Source organism: Molothrus ater, chromosome Z (genome assembly GCF_012460135.2).
Source record: "Molothrus ater isolate BHLD 08-10-18 breed brown headed cowbird chromosome Z, BPBGC_Mater_1.1, whole genome shotgun sequence".
NCBI lineage: Eukaryota > Metazoa > Chordata > Aves > Passeriformes > Icteridae > Molothrus > Molothrus ater.
In genome coordinates, this window is record NC_050511.2 from 16,995,228 (window position 1) to 17,013,472 (window position 18,245).

At 40.5% G+C, this 18,245-nt stretch overlaps 1 protein-coding gene across 1 annotated transcript in view; it reads left to right on the forward strand.

Moving 5' to 3' along the window:
• The window catches only part of SNX18 (sorting nexin 18), a 61,694-nt gene extending 47,253 nt beyond the window's left edge, over positions 1 to 14,441 (forward strand). Inside the window, exon 2 of the mRNA XM_036403507.1 lies at positions 13,660 to 14,441. Within this exon, the coding sequence (XP_036259400.1) occupies positions 13,660 to 13,784 (125 nt within the window). The 3' untranslated portion in view covers positions 13,785 to 14,441. The remainder of the gene's footprint in view (positions 1 to 13,659) is intronic.
• The last annotated feature ends 3,804 nt before the right edge of the window (positions 14,442 to 18,245 follow it).

Here is an 18,245-nt window from a genome sequence, read left to right on the forward strand (position 1 = left end):
GCTTGACCCTGAATGACTTCTTGTTTCCCCCATTAGGCCCCAAATCAAAGGTAAGAATCATTTCACATCATTATTTGTCCTAAAGAAAGAGCTATGCTGAGAAGAAGCAAATTTTCAAAAACATAGTATCAACCTTTGGTATGCAAGCCCACCCCTTTTCAAATCTAGGTTCACTACCTCAGACAAACAATTCCACAACATGTCATGCTGAGCTGGAAGCTGCCTGAAATTACTGCACTGAAATCACTGAGAATAACAATGTACCTGAAATTCCAGCACTCCCCAGGGCTTAGGTGTTTGCTCCAAGATTCATTTGTAATGCTGCAGCTGCTAAAGAGCAAGAACTCTTCAGAGGTAAAACATTTAATGCAGAATTAATTTTTTATGTGGAGAGATTTTGCTCCTAGGCAGCATATGGGTTGACAAACAGACCTTGCCTTAGAAAGGTTTGCCCCTCCAACAATGAATTCAGTAGGAGATAAAAGAAATTGTTCTGGCATTCTCATTCTTGAGCTTAATCAGTATTTTCCCTTTGAAAATAAGCTATTTTAAAAATCACATTAAATATATACCAAGATGTTATACATTGGACACAGGACTCAAAGGAATTCTAAGTTTGACAATGACACATAATTGGAGGCCAAAGAGGCCCTGCAGAGAGATCTCAACAATTAGAGGAATTAGCCATTACCGACCAAATGAAGTTCAATAGGGAAAAGTGCCAGATTCTGCACCTGGCATGGGGCAGCCCGGGATGTACAGACAGACTGGGGGATGAGAGGCTGCACAGCAGTGCCATGGAAAGGGCCCTGGGGCTCTGGTCCATGGCAAGTTGGACATGAGCCAGCAGTGCCCTGGCAGCCAGGAGGGCCAAGCGTGTCCTGGGGGCATCAGGGACAGCATCACCAGCCAGGCAAGGGAGGGGATTGTCCTGCTCTGCTCTGCACTGGGGCAGCCTCACCTCCAGTGCCGGGGGCACTTCTGGGTGCCACAATGTAAAAAAAGATATTTTAACTACTAGAAAGAGCCCAAAGGAGGGCAACAAAGATGAAGAATGGCCTTGAGGGGAAACTATAGGAGGAGCAGGTGAGGTCACTTGGTCTGTTCAGCCTGGAGATGAGAAGACTGAGGGGAGACGTCACTGCAGTTACATGTTCCTTGGGAAGAAGAGGGGCAGGCCCTGATCTCTGCTCTGTGTGACTGGTGACAGAAGCCACGGGAATGGCCTGAAGCTGAGTTGGGGGAGGTTTAGGTTGGATATTAGGAAAGGTTCTTCATCCAGAGGGTGTTTGGGCACTGGAACAGGCTCCCCAGGGAAATGGTCACAGCACCAAGCCAGACAGAGCTCAAGAAGTGTTTGGACAATGCTCTCAGGCAGAGGTGTGACTCTTGGGATGCTCTGTGTAGGGCCAGGACTCAATGATAATTAAGGGTTCCTTCCAACTCAGCATACTCTACAGTTTTAGGACATTTTAGTTAATGAGAAATAAGGACAGCACAGTCAGTTGCTGCACTTAGTTGAGAACTGATGCATGTCTTCAACCAAGCAGCCACAGTCCCTACTCACTTGTTCTACTGACTTCCAAACCCACAATCCTATAGTCCCTCTCCTGCTCCTATTGTCATCAGAAACAAAATATAAGCACGTGAGCCTGATCCTGTTATGCAGGTCTCCAGCTGGACCTGCTGATACCTCATGCACCCTTGATCAGGAAACCTGGCTGAATGGGCTGGGGGAAAGAAGAGACAGATGGCCACCTGGGACTAGTACATCCTTACATGCAGCTTGTGTGATCCACAGGAACTTGGAGGCTCCCAGAAAAATGAGCTTTGTCATCAGGTAGAAGTTATTACTGGTCAATAAACAAGTGAGAGAGGGTATAGTCTGTTAGTAATTGTTTTTGAGAAGTGTACTTCAAAAATCTCGATCTTTATTATGCCAGTTACAGTATGGATCACGAAATGACGCAGCAGAGCTACATGATGAGGGGTTGACATGATTTGATTAGCATGAATCCAAAACATACTTTTCAGGGTAATAGATACTAAGAAAGCATTTGCTGAAGGTACGGTAACACAAGCCACATAATTTTTCTCTTATGGACTCCATATTCATTGCCATTTCCACAAAAATGGGCAAACAAACAAAACCTTATTTTATGTTAATGGTTGACCTGAAATAAGAAGAGCTAGTCCCACATTACGCCTTGCAAAGTACCTTTTGCAACCTAACCAATCCCTAATCTTCTCAAATTTATTAAAGTCCTTATTCAAATATATAGTCAAGAAAACATTAAGTTTACCACTTTATGGAAAAAAGACGGCTTCTGTAGTCTGCTCATTTTAGTTAAGGAAGAATCACTGACCATTGCCTTTCTATTAATCTGTGCAAAACCAAAAGAAAAAAGAAAACTCTTTTTTAAGGATTTTGTAAGTTGCAATAAATTTTCAGTTTTCTTTAAATGCTAGAAACACCTTTTAACACCAAAGCAGTGAATAAGTCAAACTCACTCTAAATCAAGTAATTGCAAAAAGAAGGGACCCCTATGTGAGTTCAGGTACTCATCCCTTGCCTGAAAAGGAGGGACTTGTTGCCAGGGTGTTGCAACACAAGGTCTGATCCAATTAATAACTCTAATATACTGAATAATTTATTTTTCCAGTGTTAATAAAGGTGTTCTGTTTTCTGGAGCCTAGATTCACTGAGGATCAAGATTACTGCATCCTGCTGGTTCAACTTCTTACCCCAGCCCCTCTGAATCCATCTTCCCTCTATTACAGCTCCTGGCACAGCCCTACTGCTCTGCGCAGAGCAAATTACACAACTGCAGCACCACTGCCAGCTCAACACCCTGAGTTTACCTGCCAAACACACCTGGCAGTGGAGAGAAAACAGCTGTGATTAAAATCAAGCCATCACTCCCCTCATCCTGCGTCGCTTTCCTCCTGAAATTGTCTCTGCACCAAAGATGACAAAATATTGGCGAGTATTAGACAGCTGGCATGCATAATCCATCCAATTTATTGTGCAATCTGATTCTGCATGTCTCCAGGACCAAAATGAAGATAGAACCATGATATATGCTAAACCTACACTGTCTCCACCTAGCCACAGTGACGTGTGCCTTAGCTCCTGTCAGCAGCATGGGCACCTGGGGCTGAAGGGGTGGCTTTCCTTTGGACATGTGTCAAAGCATGTCACCACACCTCCACTGCCTTGGTTACCCACAAAAATGGGCTCAAACTTGAACAGGCCATAATCATATCTATTGCCTACTCTGCCTTGTGCCCTTCCAACTTCTGGGCCTATTCACTTCACGTCATTTCAGAGGAGGAAAAAAAACCTTCAGCTCTTTATTACAGGCTTGTATGGAGCCATCTACACGGTTGGAGCATCTCAGCACTGCTGCACTACGAGGAGTGCTAACTAATTACTATTAGCCTATTACTAATAGGCTCAGAACATGGCCATGAACAAAACAGCAGTGTGATTTTGGAAACACTGTCAACAAAGAAAAAACACAAATAATCAAGCTTAACCTTTTCCTGCTGCGAGGCATTTATTCACATCTCAAAAATGTCAGGGTTTTTAATTCATAATAGAAAATGCTTGCCCTTGACAGCCAAGCTGAGAAGGCTGTCCTTTCAACTTAACCATGTGGGAAGTGAGGGAGACAGTGGTCTTCAGTGGTCCCAACACTCTCCTTCATGGTTTGTGTTTTAAGGAGAGATGGAGAGAGAGCCAAATAGAGCTGAGAGGATTGTTCCAAGATCTATAGTCTCCAGAGGCTAGTTGAGAAAAACTGAAACAGCACAGCCAGCATCATAAGACTTTACATCTACCACATTTTTTCTGTTTTCTGAATTCCCATGTTGTTCAATAAGCTCCCCACTAAGAACTTTAGCAAGGGAATACAGGACATCTTAATGGTAAATATATAACCTGTGAATGCAACTTAAAAAAAAAATCATATTTTACTACAATACATATAAAATGAGTTTGATGTTCAAATTTTGCAGCCCTCAAGCATCGTTTTTAACATAAGAAGCAATGAAATAGGTACCTATAAAGACTCTGAACTGGAAACCTCCCTTGTAACTATTCCTTTTAATTTAGAATAGGTTTGCTAGAAATAATATTAAATACCAAAAAGAATGAAAAGCAGGGACCCAAGAAGTCTGAAATTAATAAATCTCTGCTATATAGCAACTAAATCCATACGGTAGCTTTCCAAGATATAGCTTACTGTAAGACATTACTGCTTTGTCCAGTAATATGTTTCTAATACTTGCAGAGTGAGAGTTGTGCTATTTACTCACAAAGTTATTTATTACACACCATAACAATTCTTAGGGTTATGGAAAACATTTGTGTGCATCTGACAAGATTTTCATTTATTACAATACTTGGTAAAACTTTTCAAGATCCAACATAGCTGAGTTACTTCAATATGAATATGAGAAAAAGTTATTTATAGAGCTTCACAGATTTAAAAGGCTTCAAAAGAATATTTGGAGTTCAAGAAGTAAGAAAGAAGAGAAAAAATATGAAAATTTGAATATATGATTAACTATAAGAATTCTATCATTTATAAAAACAACCTTACAAGAAAATTAAAAGATAAATCTAAAATGCAACATAGCTAATATAAAAGTCATATTACTAGTTCATAATTAAGGAAAGAAATACTGACATACTCAGTAGGTTCACATTCAGCCAGGCAATACCAGCATCCTATGTCACTTCCCTTTAGTAACAGCCTCATTACTCTCTTCACCAGTTAATTACATTAAAACCCTCCCATCTTTCATAATGTTTTTATAGAAGAAGCCAAGTTTAAAGATAGACTTGGCTATCTTTAGACATCTAAAGATAGGCATTTTTTTTGTAAAAGCAGTTTTTATTTTGTGTTCTAGTTCTCGGTAAGGTTTGACCTATCACATCAATTATATGGCCTTTCCATTACTGAAGGAATTGTTAACCCCTTGTTTGCCTCCTCAATCCTATTTACTAAACCTTCATGAATAATAGATGTTAAGCAAAAAAATAAGAGTTCATGCGTGTGACTAACTTGGCTGAAGACACCCGTATAGTAATCTCACTAAAAATACTAAAATGTTTAGGTAATTGCAGAGTTGGCTTGAGGTCCAGAACTAAAAAATTAGTCATAGATTTATGAAAATACTCCACCACCCCTAGGGAAAACACAGAAAAAGCACATGATTTTTATTTAAAATATTTTCTATCCCTGCCTTTTTCCTACACAAGACTACAATGTTTTTACCATCAGGACAAGTCTTCCTAGTTCTTATAGCTTGTATTTTTTCCTGAATATCATTTCTGATTTCCCTTGTGACGATCTCTCCGAACCTGGCAGCTCCTGTTCTTTTGTGTCAATCATTCCAATGTCAAACATTATAACTATTGCAGTTCTTCAGGTTATGACCTTCAGTTATGACCTGAGGGGCAGCCTCAAGTCAGCTTCAGTCCCCCAGCTATTAATTTATTAAAACATGTGCTCACATGTTAAAGCCTTCAAAATCTTCTGGATATTTTACTGGAGAAAATTTGGCTTAGAGTAGTAGCAGTAAAACTAGGTGCTGTTTCAAGATAAAAGGGCTGCCCTTGTATCTTGAAACTTTCAGAAGTTGCTCCTTTCACTTTTGGACAGGACTTTTTTCTGCTGGCCATGGAAGCAGAGCTCGAGCTGGGGCAAAGAAGCCCCACACATGGTGGCTGGCACCACCTGTACCAGCAGGGGAGATGTGGCTTCTTCTACACTGAGGTTGAAAATAGAAGTCACAGTGAGCAATTCTGTCACAAGAACAGAGAGGGAGAGAGACCATCAGAATTTATGGCTAATACTGACGCAGTGTTTGTGGTTTTTACATATGTAATTTTCATAAGCACAACTAAATTGGGTGTTTTTCCACTTAGGCTTCTACCAGGTTTATATATAAGACACAAAAATCCTTGTCTGTGCAATAGGTTAAAAATATTGCAGATTTACTTTGTTGACATTATGTTCTGTGAGCAACACCTGAGACTAGAAGGCATCTCTGACAATTGCTCTGTCCAATCTCTGCTCTAGGCAAGGTCACAGGCTGTCCAGGGCTCTGTTCCAACAGGCTTTGAGTACCTCCAAAGGTGGAGACTCCACAACATCTCAGTAACATGTTATAGGGTTTAATCACCTTCAGGTTAAAAGAGTTATTTTCTTGTATTTAAATGGAAATTCATCCGTTTCAGTTCCTGCCTCTTGCCTCTTGTCTTTCACTGAGCTTCACTGAGAAGAGCCAGGAATCCAGCTCCTTGATTCCCCCATCAGTTTTTTATCCACATTCATAAAATCCCTCTTGAGTATTCTCTTCTCCAAGCTGAACAGCCCTAGCTTTGTCAGCCTTTCCTTGTTCATCAGATGTTCTAGTTCTTTAATCACCTTCAAGGCCCTTTGCTGGACTCCCTCCTGCAGGTAGGCTCATGCCTTTCTCAGACTCAGGAGCCCTAGGGTGCACACAGCAATCCTGATGTGACCTCAAACTCTGGTCTACAGCAAGAACTTTATTCTGTGTTCTTTAAATCTAGCTCCAGTTCTCATGAAGAGGTCAGTCTGAATGGAAGGATTTTGTGTTATTAAACTGATTTTAAGTATCAGAGCTGCAAAAACAAACCACATAAGCCCTTGGACGTTGTTATAAGATGAGTCAAGGGCTATGCCTATCTGCCAGATGCAGGAGGGCCAGGCGTCAGTCTGAGGCTGCTGGCGTGACTGACTCTGCTGATCAGCCGCTGGCTCACAGCTCTGCACAGGCTCCTCCTGCCATCTCCCTCCACAGCAGGGCTTGGACAGCACCAGGGAGGTGGCTGACCACAAGGACCACTCCCAAAAGACAAGTAAAATGGGGCTTGAGAGACACCAAACAACTTTGTTAGCTCTTCAGCAGGGAACTCTATTGTTCAAGAACCGCTGGCATTGCATTCATACCACTGCTGGAATATTTGTTCACATCCAGTTTTTGCCAGTTTCAATTTGGAAGCAGAGGGAAAGCTTAAAAACAGCCAAAGTGATGTTAAAAAATCTGATATGAGGTATCCAACACACCTGACAAAAAAAGAGTAAAGAAGATTATGCTTCTTAGTCTAGACATGGTTGTCATAACTCACATCTAGTATCTTACCATCTACTCAAGGAGATTAAATTTTAATGAATTGCTAATTGCTAGTGACTGGTTTATAACTGATAATATTTATTCTCAAAGGAAAATTAAAATTATATTTATCATTATGCCTTTTTGTATGCATGTGCATTTACCCACATGTTTAGGATAAAATCATCTAGACCTGAGATATTTTTGGAACAATGTGTCTTAAGAATGTATGACAAGCATGTCATATAGCTTCTAAAAGATACTTCAGCCAGCTCCTGGTTTTTCAACATGGTTTTTGATACTGAAAGGCTGGACTCAAAAAAATGCTGTTGTAACTCCATCCACAAGACACAATATTTGCAAAATCCATTTTCTGATTATGCTTTCAGATAGTAGCTAAGTTTTGGTCCTTCACACCCCATGCCCTAAAGAAAACCATTGTTTTCTACCATCGCATTGAGAAAGGCTGAAAGAAATGTTAATAGCATCAGGAGTCTGAAAAAACAGCAGGTATGAAGTGAATTAAACAGGGAACATTCTGGTGAACATGAATGTTGGTGAGGAAGGGAAGTGAGAAACCTTCTTCCTGATCCCTGCAGGGAGGGAGGGGATATTTTTGTAACTAAAACCAACGTTTTACAGAACTGTCATTTCTTTTAAGCCAAGTGCTGTATGAGTCAACAATTTGAAGGCTCAAGTTTCAAAGACTACCACTGTTAGCAAGCTCCTTATCCAAAGGGGCAGTGATTTTGAATCTTCAAAGACTCAGAACAGAGATTCAACACAGAGAAACTTTTTGTGGCATTTCAAAGAAAGTTTAAGACCTCACTATGTTGTAAATGCATGTAGAGAAAACAGGAAGAGCAGTGCTTCCCAGCTTGGCAGTTTTCAAGATAACAAGTACATTCTAAGTGGAGATTGCCATGAATAAACATCTTTTCTACATGTAGAGAAGCAACTGCTTACAGCCCAGCCTGGCCCAGCAGCCAGTAGATAGATTGAATCAATCTTTCTTTCTGTATTGTACCTCTACCCTTTCAGAGGAGACAGCAGGGCACCATTCAGGCTGGCAGTATTTCCCTTCTGTTTTTCACTTGTTTGCATTCCAGAACACAGCTTCAGGCTCCTGCTTTAAATACATCACATCCAAGGAGCAATCACTAAGGACACATTGATATCATCCTGTGGATAGCCAGCCAAAACAATTCACACATCAAACACTCCTCTCAAAATCATGGCATCTTAATCATCTCCAAACAAAGGGCCATGAAGAGGAGGAGGCATGGGCATCTTTCCAACAAAGAGAAAGGTCACTCTGTGAGTCTGTGCCTGTTGCATCACTTGGCCAGCAAGGACCAGAAATGTGAGTGGGTCCAGCTATCAGAGGTTCCATTTTCATTCAGAAGGAAAGTTCCCTGAATTGTTTGCATTCACAAGCAACATTATTTTAGAAAACATAGGATATTAGGAGTTGGAAGGGACCTTAAATATCATCTAGCTCCAACTCCCCCTGTCATAGAGGACCCTTCCCATTAGACCACATTGCTCAACTCCTCATCTAGCCCGGCCTTGTCACTGCAAGGAATGAGGCATCCACAACTTCTCTAGGTAACCCATTCCAGTGACTCACTACTCTCACAGTAAAGAATTTATTCCTATATTTAGCTTAAATTTCCCCACTTTCAGTTTGTGTCCATTTCTCCATGTTCTATCCTCAAATGACCTAAATCCCAAGGCAATAATCACCACATGGTGTTAAAAAAGAACAGTCAGCTGGCTCAGGGAGCTGAGCAAACACATACACTTGCAGTGAAACTTTGCATTAGATGTACCCAGCCAGTAAAAAGGCTCTGATGATTTCATTTGCAACAGGACATAGACACCCACAACAAGCACATACACAAAATTTATAACCAGAGAATCTGAAGAGCAACAAATGCCAAGGAAATAGAGAATTTGAGACAAATTTCTATGAACCAGTAATGAAGGAGGTTTAGGTAATAGCAATAGGAAATGAAAAATAAAGATGAAGGGATACAGTGAAAATGAAGAGAGTTTGCAAGAATGAGAGCTGAAATCCTGCCTTTCCTGCAGGCCAAAGGATTTAGGTCATTGACTCCAGCTGAGCCAAGGAGTTTATTGAAGGAGCACTGTTAGGAGTCCAGGAAAGGTTTGATGTAAAACTGAAAGACTTAGTGTGTTAAAAGCCCCAAGGAGAGAAAAAGTATTTTAAGACAGAGCAAAGTTCAGCTGTGCTGAGGTTTTTAGGACTAAGAATATAAAAAACTAGTACTGACTTCATCTCTATAATCTGCGGACACACCAGAGGGAGCTGAGAAAAAAGATCCCTGGAGCCTTTTGTTTTCCAGGGAACAACACCCAATCATTGTGTGCTAACCTAGAATGAAGGGTTGGGCAAGGCTGTGACTTGTGAATTTCTGAAGAGCAGGCTGGTGGTTACAAAGGGGTACACTGGGGGATTAGACCAAGGGTAAAACTGATGTGTGTCACTGTGAGTAACACCACTGGCCCTGGTGAAGGGCTGCAGTGTTGTGAACAGCTGTGGCTAATGCTCTTGATTTATGGATGATGGAGAGCACTGGCACATTTTTGTGCAGCCACCAATCTGCAGAGGAAGGAGAGAAATTTCAGAAGGATTTTATGCCGAGTAATAAATGTCTTTCACAGATTTATGAAAAACAACAAAAATCAAACAAAATCACTGGAAAGCCTGAGCAACATGGCAAACTTGAAAAGTTTCTCATGTGAGCATTTTATATATTTCTTTCAGTGTAATGATTTCTGCTGAATCTTTGACCTTTATTTTGCTATTTCTCAGAAAAAAGATGAGATTTTTTCACTATTTTGCGAATCAGCCACCAAGGATTTTGAAAACATTTTGAAAGTATTTTTCCTTTCCTTTCCTTTTCTTCCTTGTTAGCAAGGAGAAAAGAAAAATCTAATGATCTACTTGAATTTTGTGGAGTAAGATAACATCAGAAGGAAGTTAATCATTCATCATATTCCTACACTCCTAAAAAGAGTCAAAACAAGCAAAAAGGTCAGTGACTTACAAGAAGATGCCAGTGAGAAATATGTTTGAGCAAAATAATTAAAATGACAGCAACACCAGAAAAACTTCTCTATCATAAAATAAATTATTTACCAGCCATACACATTATGGCTTTTGTTAGATTCACATACTGTTTGTGGTGTAATTTTTTACTTCAAACATTTTATGACACAAAACAAATCTTGTGCTACTTATCAGACAGATTACATGTACTCTAATTCTTTTTGTAATTCTCATGTCAGAATTTTACAACAGATTATTTTCTACTCTATTGATCACAGTATCTCTGATGCATTATGGAAATTTTTTTCATTTTATGAAGTTACTGTGGTTTGGCTTTAAGTAAAAAGTGGGGAGTTTATGACATCTATAAAACATTTTCCTTTCTGTTTAACATAAAGTTTTACTGGAAGTTGCACTGAAGGAAAAGTTTGCCAAGCTAAGATAGGTGACTGGCATATGATCTATACATAAATTGATGTAGAAAGATTGTTCCTTCTGTGAAAGGTGTAGTTCAAAGAATTTTAAGAGTTTCAGGAAATCTCAGAGCTTTATAAAGAACCTGCTATAAACCTTTTGACATCTGACACGACTAAAAATAGCATTTTTCCTTTTCTGCCTGTAGTCTACCTTTTGTTCTTGGAGCCTCCTCTGTGCAGACTTTGTCAGAGCAGCCCACCAGAGGGGTCTTGGTAGGCAGCACTGGGGGAGCCCAAAAGCTACAACCAGGCTAGGACTTGGGACAGACTTAATTGGAACTGAGTTTGGAAGAAGGCTTGGGGGGAAAGAGAGCTGAGTGCTGCAGCCTTACTTGGGAGGGGCTGCAGAATGACAGTCTGCGTGATCCAGGAACTAAGGGTCTGGATTAAGTGACAGTTAAACAAATTGTGTGAAAAATGCACACTGGGCCCAGTTTGGGGCAGGGATAGGCACACTGGAGCATTGTTCATCTCTTATCACAATCTTCTTTCTGGCTCTTGGAAGCACAGCAACCTCAAAAAGAGGTTTCTCTCATACTTCCAAGTATTGCAAGTTAATTTAAATGTATTACAATATTCAGAATGTTACAGTTATTGCAAACCCAATGTGCAAATATAATTACAGTAACACCACCAATATAGAGACAACTTGTCTCCAAAAGCACTAACAATTGTATATTAAAATAAGAGGCTTTTAAATCCAGCATGAGAGTTGAAAACAAGTATCCCCATCGCTACTCCCCCTCTTTGCACGCACGGTGACAGTGCAATGCCCATCCTTTTTTCTTCCTGCTCTTGCTCTAATGACCTCCAGCAGTTTGCTGGCTTTCTAATAAACTGCACGGAGCCAATCCTGGGTCTTGAGGAGGCCTGCTTGTTCCGTGGATATCTCTCAGGCTTGGCACTGCCTTGCTGTGACCCAAAAAGGCCTTTACCACATCTGCAGTGGATCCTGGGCTACCCCAGCCGACCATGCCCAGGTCTCAAAGCACACTTTTCTTCCTCTTCATGATTTTATCTGAATCTATGAAGTAGAGCTAAAACTGGGCAAACAGAGCAGCCAGATGCCCTGCTGCTCAGCCACACCCTCTTAATGAAAGCTACCACATATTGCACACACATAAAACCAGTTATGATATTTCATTTATTCTGTTTATCCTGAAGTGTGGTGTATTTCCAGTATGCCAAGTCCTGAAAAATATTATATGGATGGAACCAAGCAACCCTGACAGTGAACTCAAACCAAGAAAAAATAAAAGTAACAACAACAAAACCAAAACAAACAAAACAAAAAAAAGCCATGCACTTGCTGCTCTGAGAATATTTCTGAAAGAAATGGTCACATCATACTGAGTTCTTGGTCATAATATCCAAAGAAGGATACTTACACAACCGTCCTGAGAACTAAATCATTATGGAAAAATTAAGGACTTAATAAAGTCCTTAAATTTATTTTAAAGACATTAGACCCATTGTGACTTCTCTGATGTCTGTCCCTGGTGTACAGGGTCCCTCCCTGTACTCCCCAGGATGCAACTGCACATTTATCTACTCAATCTAATTAAACACATGTAAAAGCAGTGTTGCAGAGCCGGCATTTAGTCTGTATTTACACACAGTTCAAAAGCCTTTCCTTGTACTTCCTGGCTGTTTGAGGCTATGGGCAGCAGGACTAATGTTGCAGGTTGAGGGTTAGGGACAGGCTTGTTGCAACCTCCCTGATCCTAACACAGGGCTCTGGCACTCCTTGGAATTTTCCATAAGCTGATTAACCCTTCCAAAGGGGTTTTGTTTTTTTCTTAAACTGGCAAACGACCTTAAACTATGTTTCACGCATAAGTTGCTGTACTAGCACTGGCTTTTATTCTCCCTCCACTTTAAATATCTTACTGTAAACCTTTTGAGTTTAGATATTGCATCAGCAGTGGGTAAATAGAGCAGCTCTTTGGCACTGGCAGGGGACCAGGATGAGGTCAGATTTGTACAGCAACAAAAACTGACAGAATTTAGGAGATGATTTAACAGTGGCAACTGTATAACCACTGATGGAGACTGACTGTATGCAAAGGCAGCTGTACCATAAGAGTCAGGACATTCATTTTCTTGCTTTTTGGCATACCCATGCTACAGCTCTTTCTGTACCACCATTTCTACAGGAGATTATTTCAGAACAAATGCTCTGACTGGAACATGACTAACCATGTGACTGATGCTGCCCCATTCAGGACTTAACTGAAAAATACTTTCTACTGTAAGTGGTGATGTGAAATCTGACTTCAAATTGTCCTCTACCCAGATACACACCATGAAAAGAATTCTACAGATAAGGTCTTGTCTTCGTTTTTCTCTGGGTGGTATTGCTTTGGCTACTTTTTAGGGTCCAGCTCTAACTATACCATTCACAGTTTCAATAAAAACTCCCACTGTGGCTCAGAGTCATTTGCATCCCCTACCTCTGCTGGCCCAACAGGCAAGCACAGTGCTGACATTGCACTTTGCACTTCCTAGCAGCCTTGTGATTTCAGTTTTATTTTTTCCTTTTTCAGGAATGTTTTTTCAATAGTTTGGGATACTCCAATCCCTTCCAGCCCCCAATTTCTCTAGGAGCCAAGGTGAGCACACTGTCAGTATGCATGTATGGACCTCCAGACATTTTCAACCAAAGTCCAAGCAGGGAATTGAGCTTTGAAGCTGGCAGCAGGCAGAACAGTGTGACTCACTGTGAAAGGGCAGGAGCACGAGGCCAGTTTAAAATAGTTTGTTTCTCTCAAGACTGGCTCTTCCCTGAGGCCAGCTGTGGTTTCAACCTGAAAAAGACATGTGAACAGATCTGGTTCAGTTTGGACTCTATGTCTGCATGCTGCATGTTTATTTGCTGCTTCTCTCTCTCCTAGGCTATATGTTTTTCTATCTTTTTCCTGGATCTTTCATTTTCCTCCATCCCCTGTTTCCTTTTAGGCCTATGCTGGGGCAAGGACAGTGCCTGTGTTCCTGGAGATGTGACCCAGCTGCATCCCAAACCTGTACCTGGGCAAGATGAAGGTGTGTCCTCCCTCTTATCCCAGAAAGGAATTATGCTGTGATCTCTCAGGTGAACCCATGGGGACTCCAGCAAGGATAAGGACTGCAGGGTGTGCTGTATGGACCTAAGTCCTTGCTGGAAAAAATGTATTCTGATCATAGAAGGAAATGGCTTCTATATGTGTCACTGTGTCTGTTCTGAAATATTTTCCCATAGAGGCAGTGGTTGGTAGTTCAGCTTGAGTTAAATGTTAGATTTTTTGTTTAATGAATTGGATATAACTTAAAAAAAGAATCCACTGTAAACAAGGTTGAGAAACAGTGCCTTAAAGTTTGTTACTCTATTTATAGAGGTCAGTCAAGCATATCCTGGTAAAGTAATAACTGTTTGGTCTGTACATAATCTTCTTGTTCTGGATTACATCAGTGTTTGCCCACATACAATTAAAGTACCTGACACACCACAGCTAAAATTCTGCCAAAGGCCTCTCCCAACTTTATTTTACCTGGTGTTTCACACTGATCTAACTACAAAATGTTCAATCTGCCTCACAATCAGGACGAGTGCTTCCCATGCTGGCTGGGGTAAAACCAGTTCAGTCTGCAATGTAATGGCTGAAACCCAGAAAGGTTTTTAGGCAATTGCACTGTAAACCATGGCATAGAGGTTAGCTTTCAGTAAAGAGCAGGGCTACAGCAAGGTGAAGGACTTCAGAGAAGCAGGGGATGTTAATCCATAGGTAGATTCTCTCCACTGGAGGCAGACAGTGACTGGTAATTGGCTAAAACCTGGGCAGAGGCTCGAGGTGGAGAGAGGAAATAGTGCCTGAAGTTCTGTCAGGATTACAGAGCACAGCAAGCACACAGCACTGTGGGTCTGGTGAGCTGAAACAGCTGCCTCCCTGCATCGCTGTCCTGTGGCCAAGCATGTGAGGGCTGGACAAGCTCCCCTCTCAGTGAACTACCCCGCTGCCTCAAGCACAGTCCTTTAAGCCTTCAGGAGCAGGCATCAGGGCTTTGGACTCCTCAGTTTTCCTGAAAATCAAGAATGCTAACAGGAGGAGAAGGGAACACATTTTTTCCCCTGTACCATCTGTTTCATGGCAAAAAGCACCCCTGTGATTGTTTGTAGATCAAGCAAGTGGGTTTATGACTCCCAATGATGTGTTTGTGTGTAGCAGTGCTCTGCTCATCCTTCCCTGGATTGGTCTTAATTCCTGGCACCCTAGGAATTTTTCCTTCTACCTGCCTGGGCCTCTAGGGGGACTTGATTAAGTGCTCATAGTTTGATTTGTGAACAGGAAAAGGATCTCCTGTGTAATGGAAGTTAAGTGTTGTAGGGCTTGGCTGAGTCAGGGCTAGCTCCAAAGTAAGTCAGTGAGATCAGTTCTTCCAGGGTCAGTAAAAAAGTGAGAAGGGAGAGAAGAACCAGGCCCACACTTTTTATGGATCTTTTCCTTTTAGCAGAATCTGTTAATGCCAGCAAAATTAGGGGTACTTCAAAAAAAACAAAGCCACTATTGTCAACATTATTTAAGGGATAGCACAAGCCAGGACAGGAGATCACCATTAAGCAATATCCTATCTTGAAAGACACTGCATAAGAAGGCAGTCATGATATTGATCCTGGCTTTCTTTCAAAACTTTAAAAATGTTATAAATGCTGATATTATCAGTGTTGTTCTATGATGTGAGGGAACAGAGAATTAGAACTGACCTTTACAGTCTTGTACTTTGAGCAAGTCATGCTGTTGATCACATAAGCATCCAAACATTTATGTTTTATTTACAAATAAGCCAAGCCTTTTCCAACTCACTTCCTGGTAAAAAGGCAGCATTCAAACCACAGAAATCCTTTGTGTCATGTGTACTGCTCGTTATTCTGGGAAACTCTGAGAGATGCCTATTGTATACTGAGTTCTTTGTTTCAAGCTTCCAGAGGTCCTCCTGGGATGATTCCCCACAAAGTTACTGTGGCTGTGTTTAACAAGCACTTGAAACCCAGAGCATGTACTTGTAGGAAAATGAGAATATGTAGCAGCATGTTAAGTACTATGGAAAACTGCAGCCTGGCTCAATTCTGGGGGAAGGGAATTTCTGCCATTGCCAGCAGGAAACTTCTGGAGGTCTGAAATAATAAGAGGAATAACAGAAATCTTAGGAATGTATGTACTTTTCCTTTTAAGTATTGAGTACCTGTACATAGTTTCATTTCAGAGATTCTAGAGGTTTTGGCGTTCTAGAAATACATATCTCTTTGAGAGTTGCTGGCAAATAGTAGTCAAATACTGATTGCTTTGGTGTGATACAAAATCCTGCCTGTTAAATTGCAAAGCTATTTTTGTGAATGCCAAACCAGCCAGCTTCAGAAAATACCATATAACATCCATTGTGACATTAAATTTATGCCTCCAAGAGGAAATACAGTGGTGTTTTCTAGAGGCTGAGTTTTATAGAGACACCCACTGTGTGAAACACCCACAGCAGCACAGTCCGTGAAAAATTCTGACCCTTATTTCAGCATTCGTTTAGTAATTAGCCCGGAAATCATTGAGTCCTTCGTACATTCTTTTCCTCTGTCTTCAGGCAAAATGCTCATCATAAGCAGAAGTGTCTGCATCTCTCCCACAGGTGTCCAGAAATCTCACTGTACAATTTGCTGCATAGCCTCTGACAGGTTCAGAAGCAAACACCAGTGACTACATATGATAACTGCTGTGCCTGCAGCCCATTATTGACTCATTTTAACAGCAGAAACTGCATCATTTGTAAAGACCAGTTACTTTTCCCTCCATTTAGAATTCTCATTAAAAGTTCAGTAACTTAGAATCCATCACTTTCACAATTTCTACAATTTCTATAAATACAGTGCATTAACACTGTATTTATAACGTGTTACATGGGGAAATTATAAGACTGTTTCTAGACTGGCAATGGAAACACTTGTCACACTATAGCAGTGTGATTTGGGGATCAATTTGGAACATCAGCTCCAGAAAACCACCTCAACATCTTGTCAACAAATCCAAGATATTTGAGCCTGATTTAATTTTCTCTTATACTATTTCATTGCCATGACTTTTGCTTTTCCATCAAGGTTTGTGCACTGATTGCTCCTTTCTGCAGTTCAACAGCAGATGCTCACATTTTTCTCCTCCTGATGATGTTTCTACGTGAAGCAAGAAACACTAAATGTTTTCAAGCACATTTCTTTGGGATTTAATTTCCACCACTGCAGAAATTAATATAGGACACTTTTATAAAGTCTTGTGCTTTCCAAAAGTCGTTCTGCAAGGATGGAGAGTTGGGTAACAAGCTGCAGTAAACTTATGTGGTGAGCGTTTAGTTTCCTCCTCAATGAACTTTACAGTTGCTTTGCATTTTGCAGCATTACTAAAATGTACATTATAAAGAGGGAATGATGATATATAGTTTAACTTACTGTATTTAGCTGTAAATCTCTTTTGCCTGTAGAAAAAGAGATTTCTGTTACTCAGTAAAAAGAGATCTACCCTCACACTTTATATAATGGCACATTGACCATCTTTCTGCTGAAACTTCATTTTTACCGACTGAGTTTTCACACTGACAGCATAAGAATGAAGTGATGGGTTGATTTAACTGTGTCAGCTATTATCAGAATGAAATCAATGGTGCAGAAATAGTGGTTACTAACTTAATGCATAGCTGATGTTTGCATCCTAGCTTTCCTTTTAATGACATTCAAGTACATGACTTCAAGTTTGGATGCACTTCAGTTACAGAATTAATATTCTTATTCTCTCTGAAGAACTGCAGGCTGTCCCTTCAAGAAAATACTTAAGATCTTAGAGGAAAAGCTTTAAGATTATAAGAGGGAGAAGGTCTGACTTCAAAAGGATTTTGTACAGAGGTAGGAAATAACCGTTACCCTTCCTTTCTAAAATCCTGTGTATGTTTAGTGCTAACTGTGAAATTGTTTTCCTGCAGTTAAAAGCTGAATAAAATTCCCAGTGAAATAAGCACCAGAGTGTCAAATCCAAAGAAGTAAAAGTAAATATTATTTCTTCCTGTCCAGGACAGAGTATTTTGCTTCTAAGATAAGCTGCCTAGGATCTTCATTCTTATTCATAAAATTCCCCAAGGAAAACCCTTTTAAGTACACTTTCAGCTATTTAATTCAGAGGGAAACGTCATGCATAGCTTAGAGCTGATGCACATTTCCCTTGCTGGTTTCCTGCAAGTCTCTCAGTTCCTTCAGGGATCATTCAAGTCACAGCATATTCTATCGCTGCATCATTAATCACACAGATAATAAGGAAGAATATTCTATTTGAATATACCTATCTTTATCTGAATGTGAATCTCTCTGAAATGTACTTTATCACAAATTCCAAGCACTCATTGAAGTGTTTGCTACCCAGCAAGGCTCTCAAGTAAGCATGCAGGGAAAAGATTTTGTTAAATTGTGTTTAACTGCGGTTGACTAAAGCCTGAATTTTTTTCTCTGAAAATGTTGTGGTACCAGTGAGTTCAGATTATCA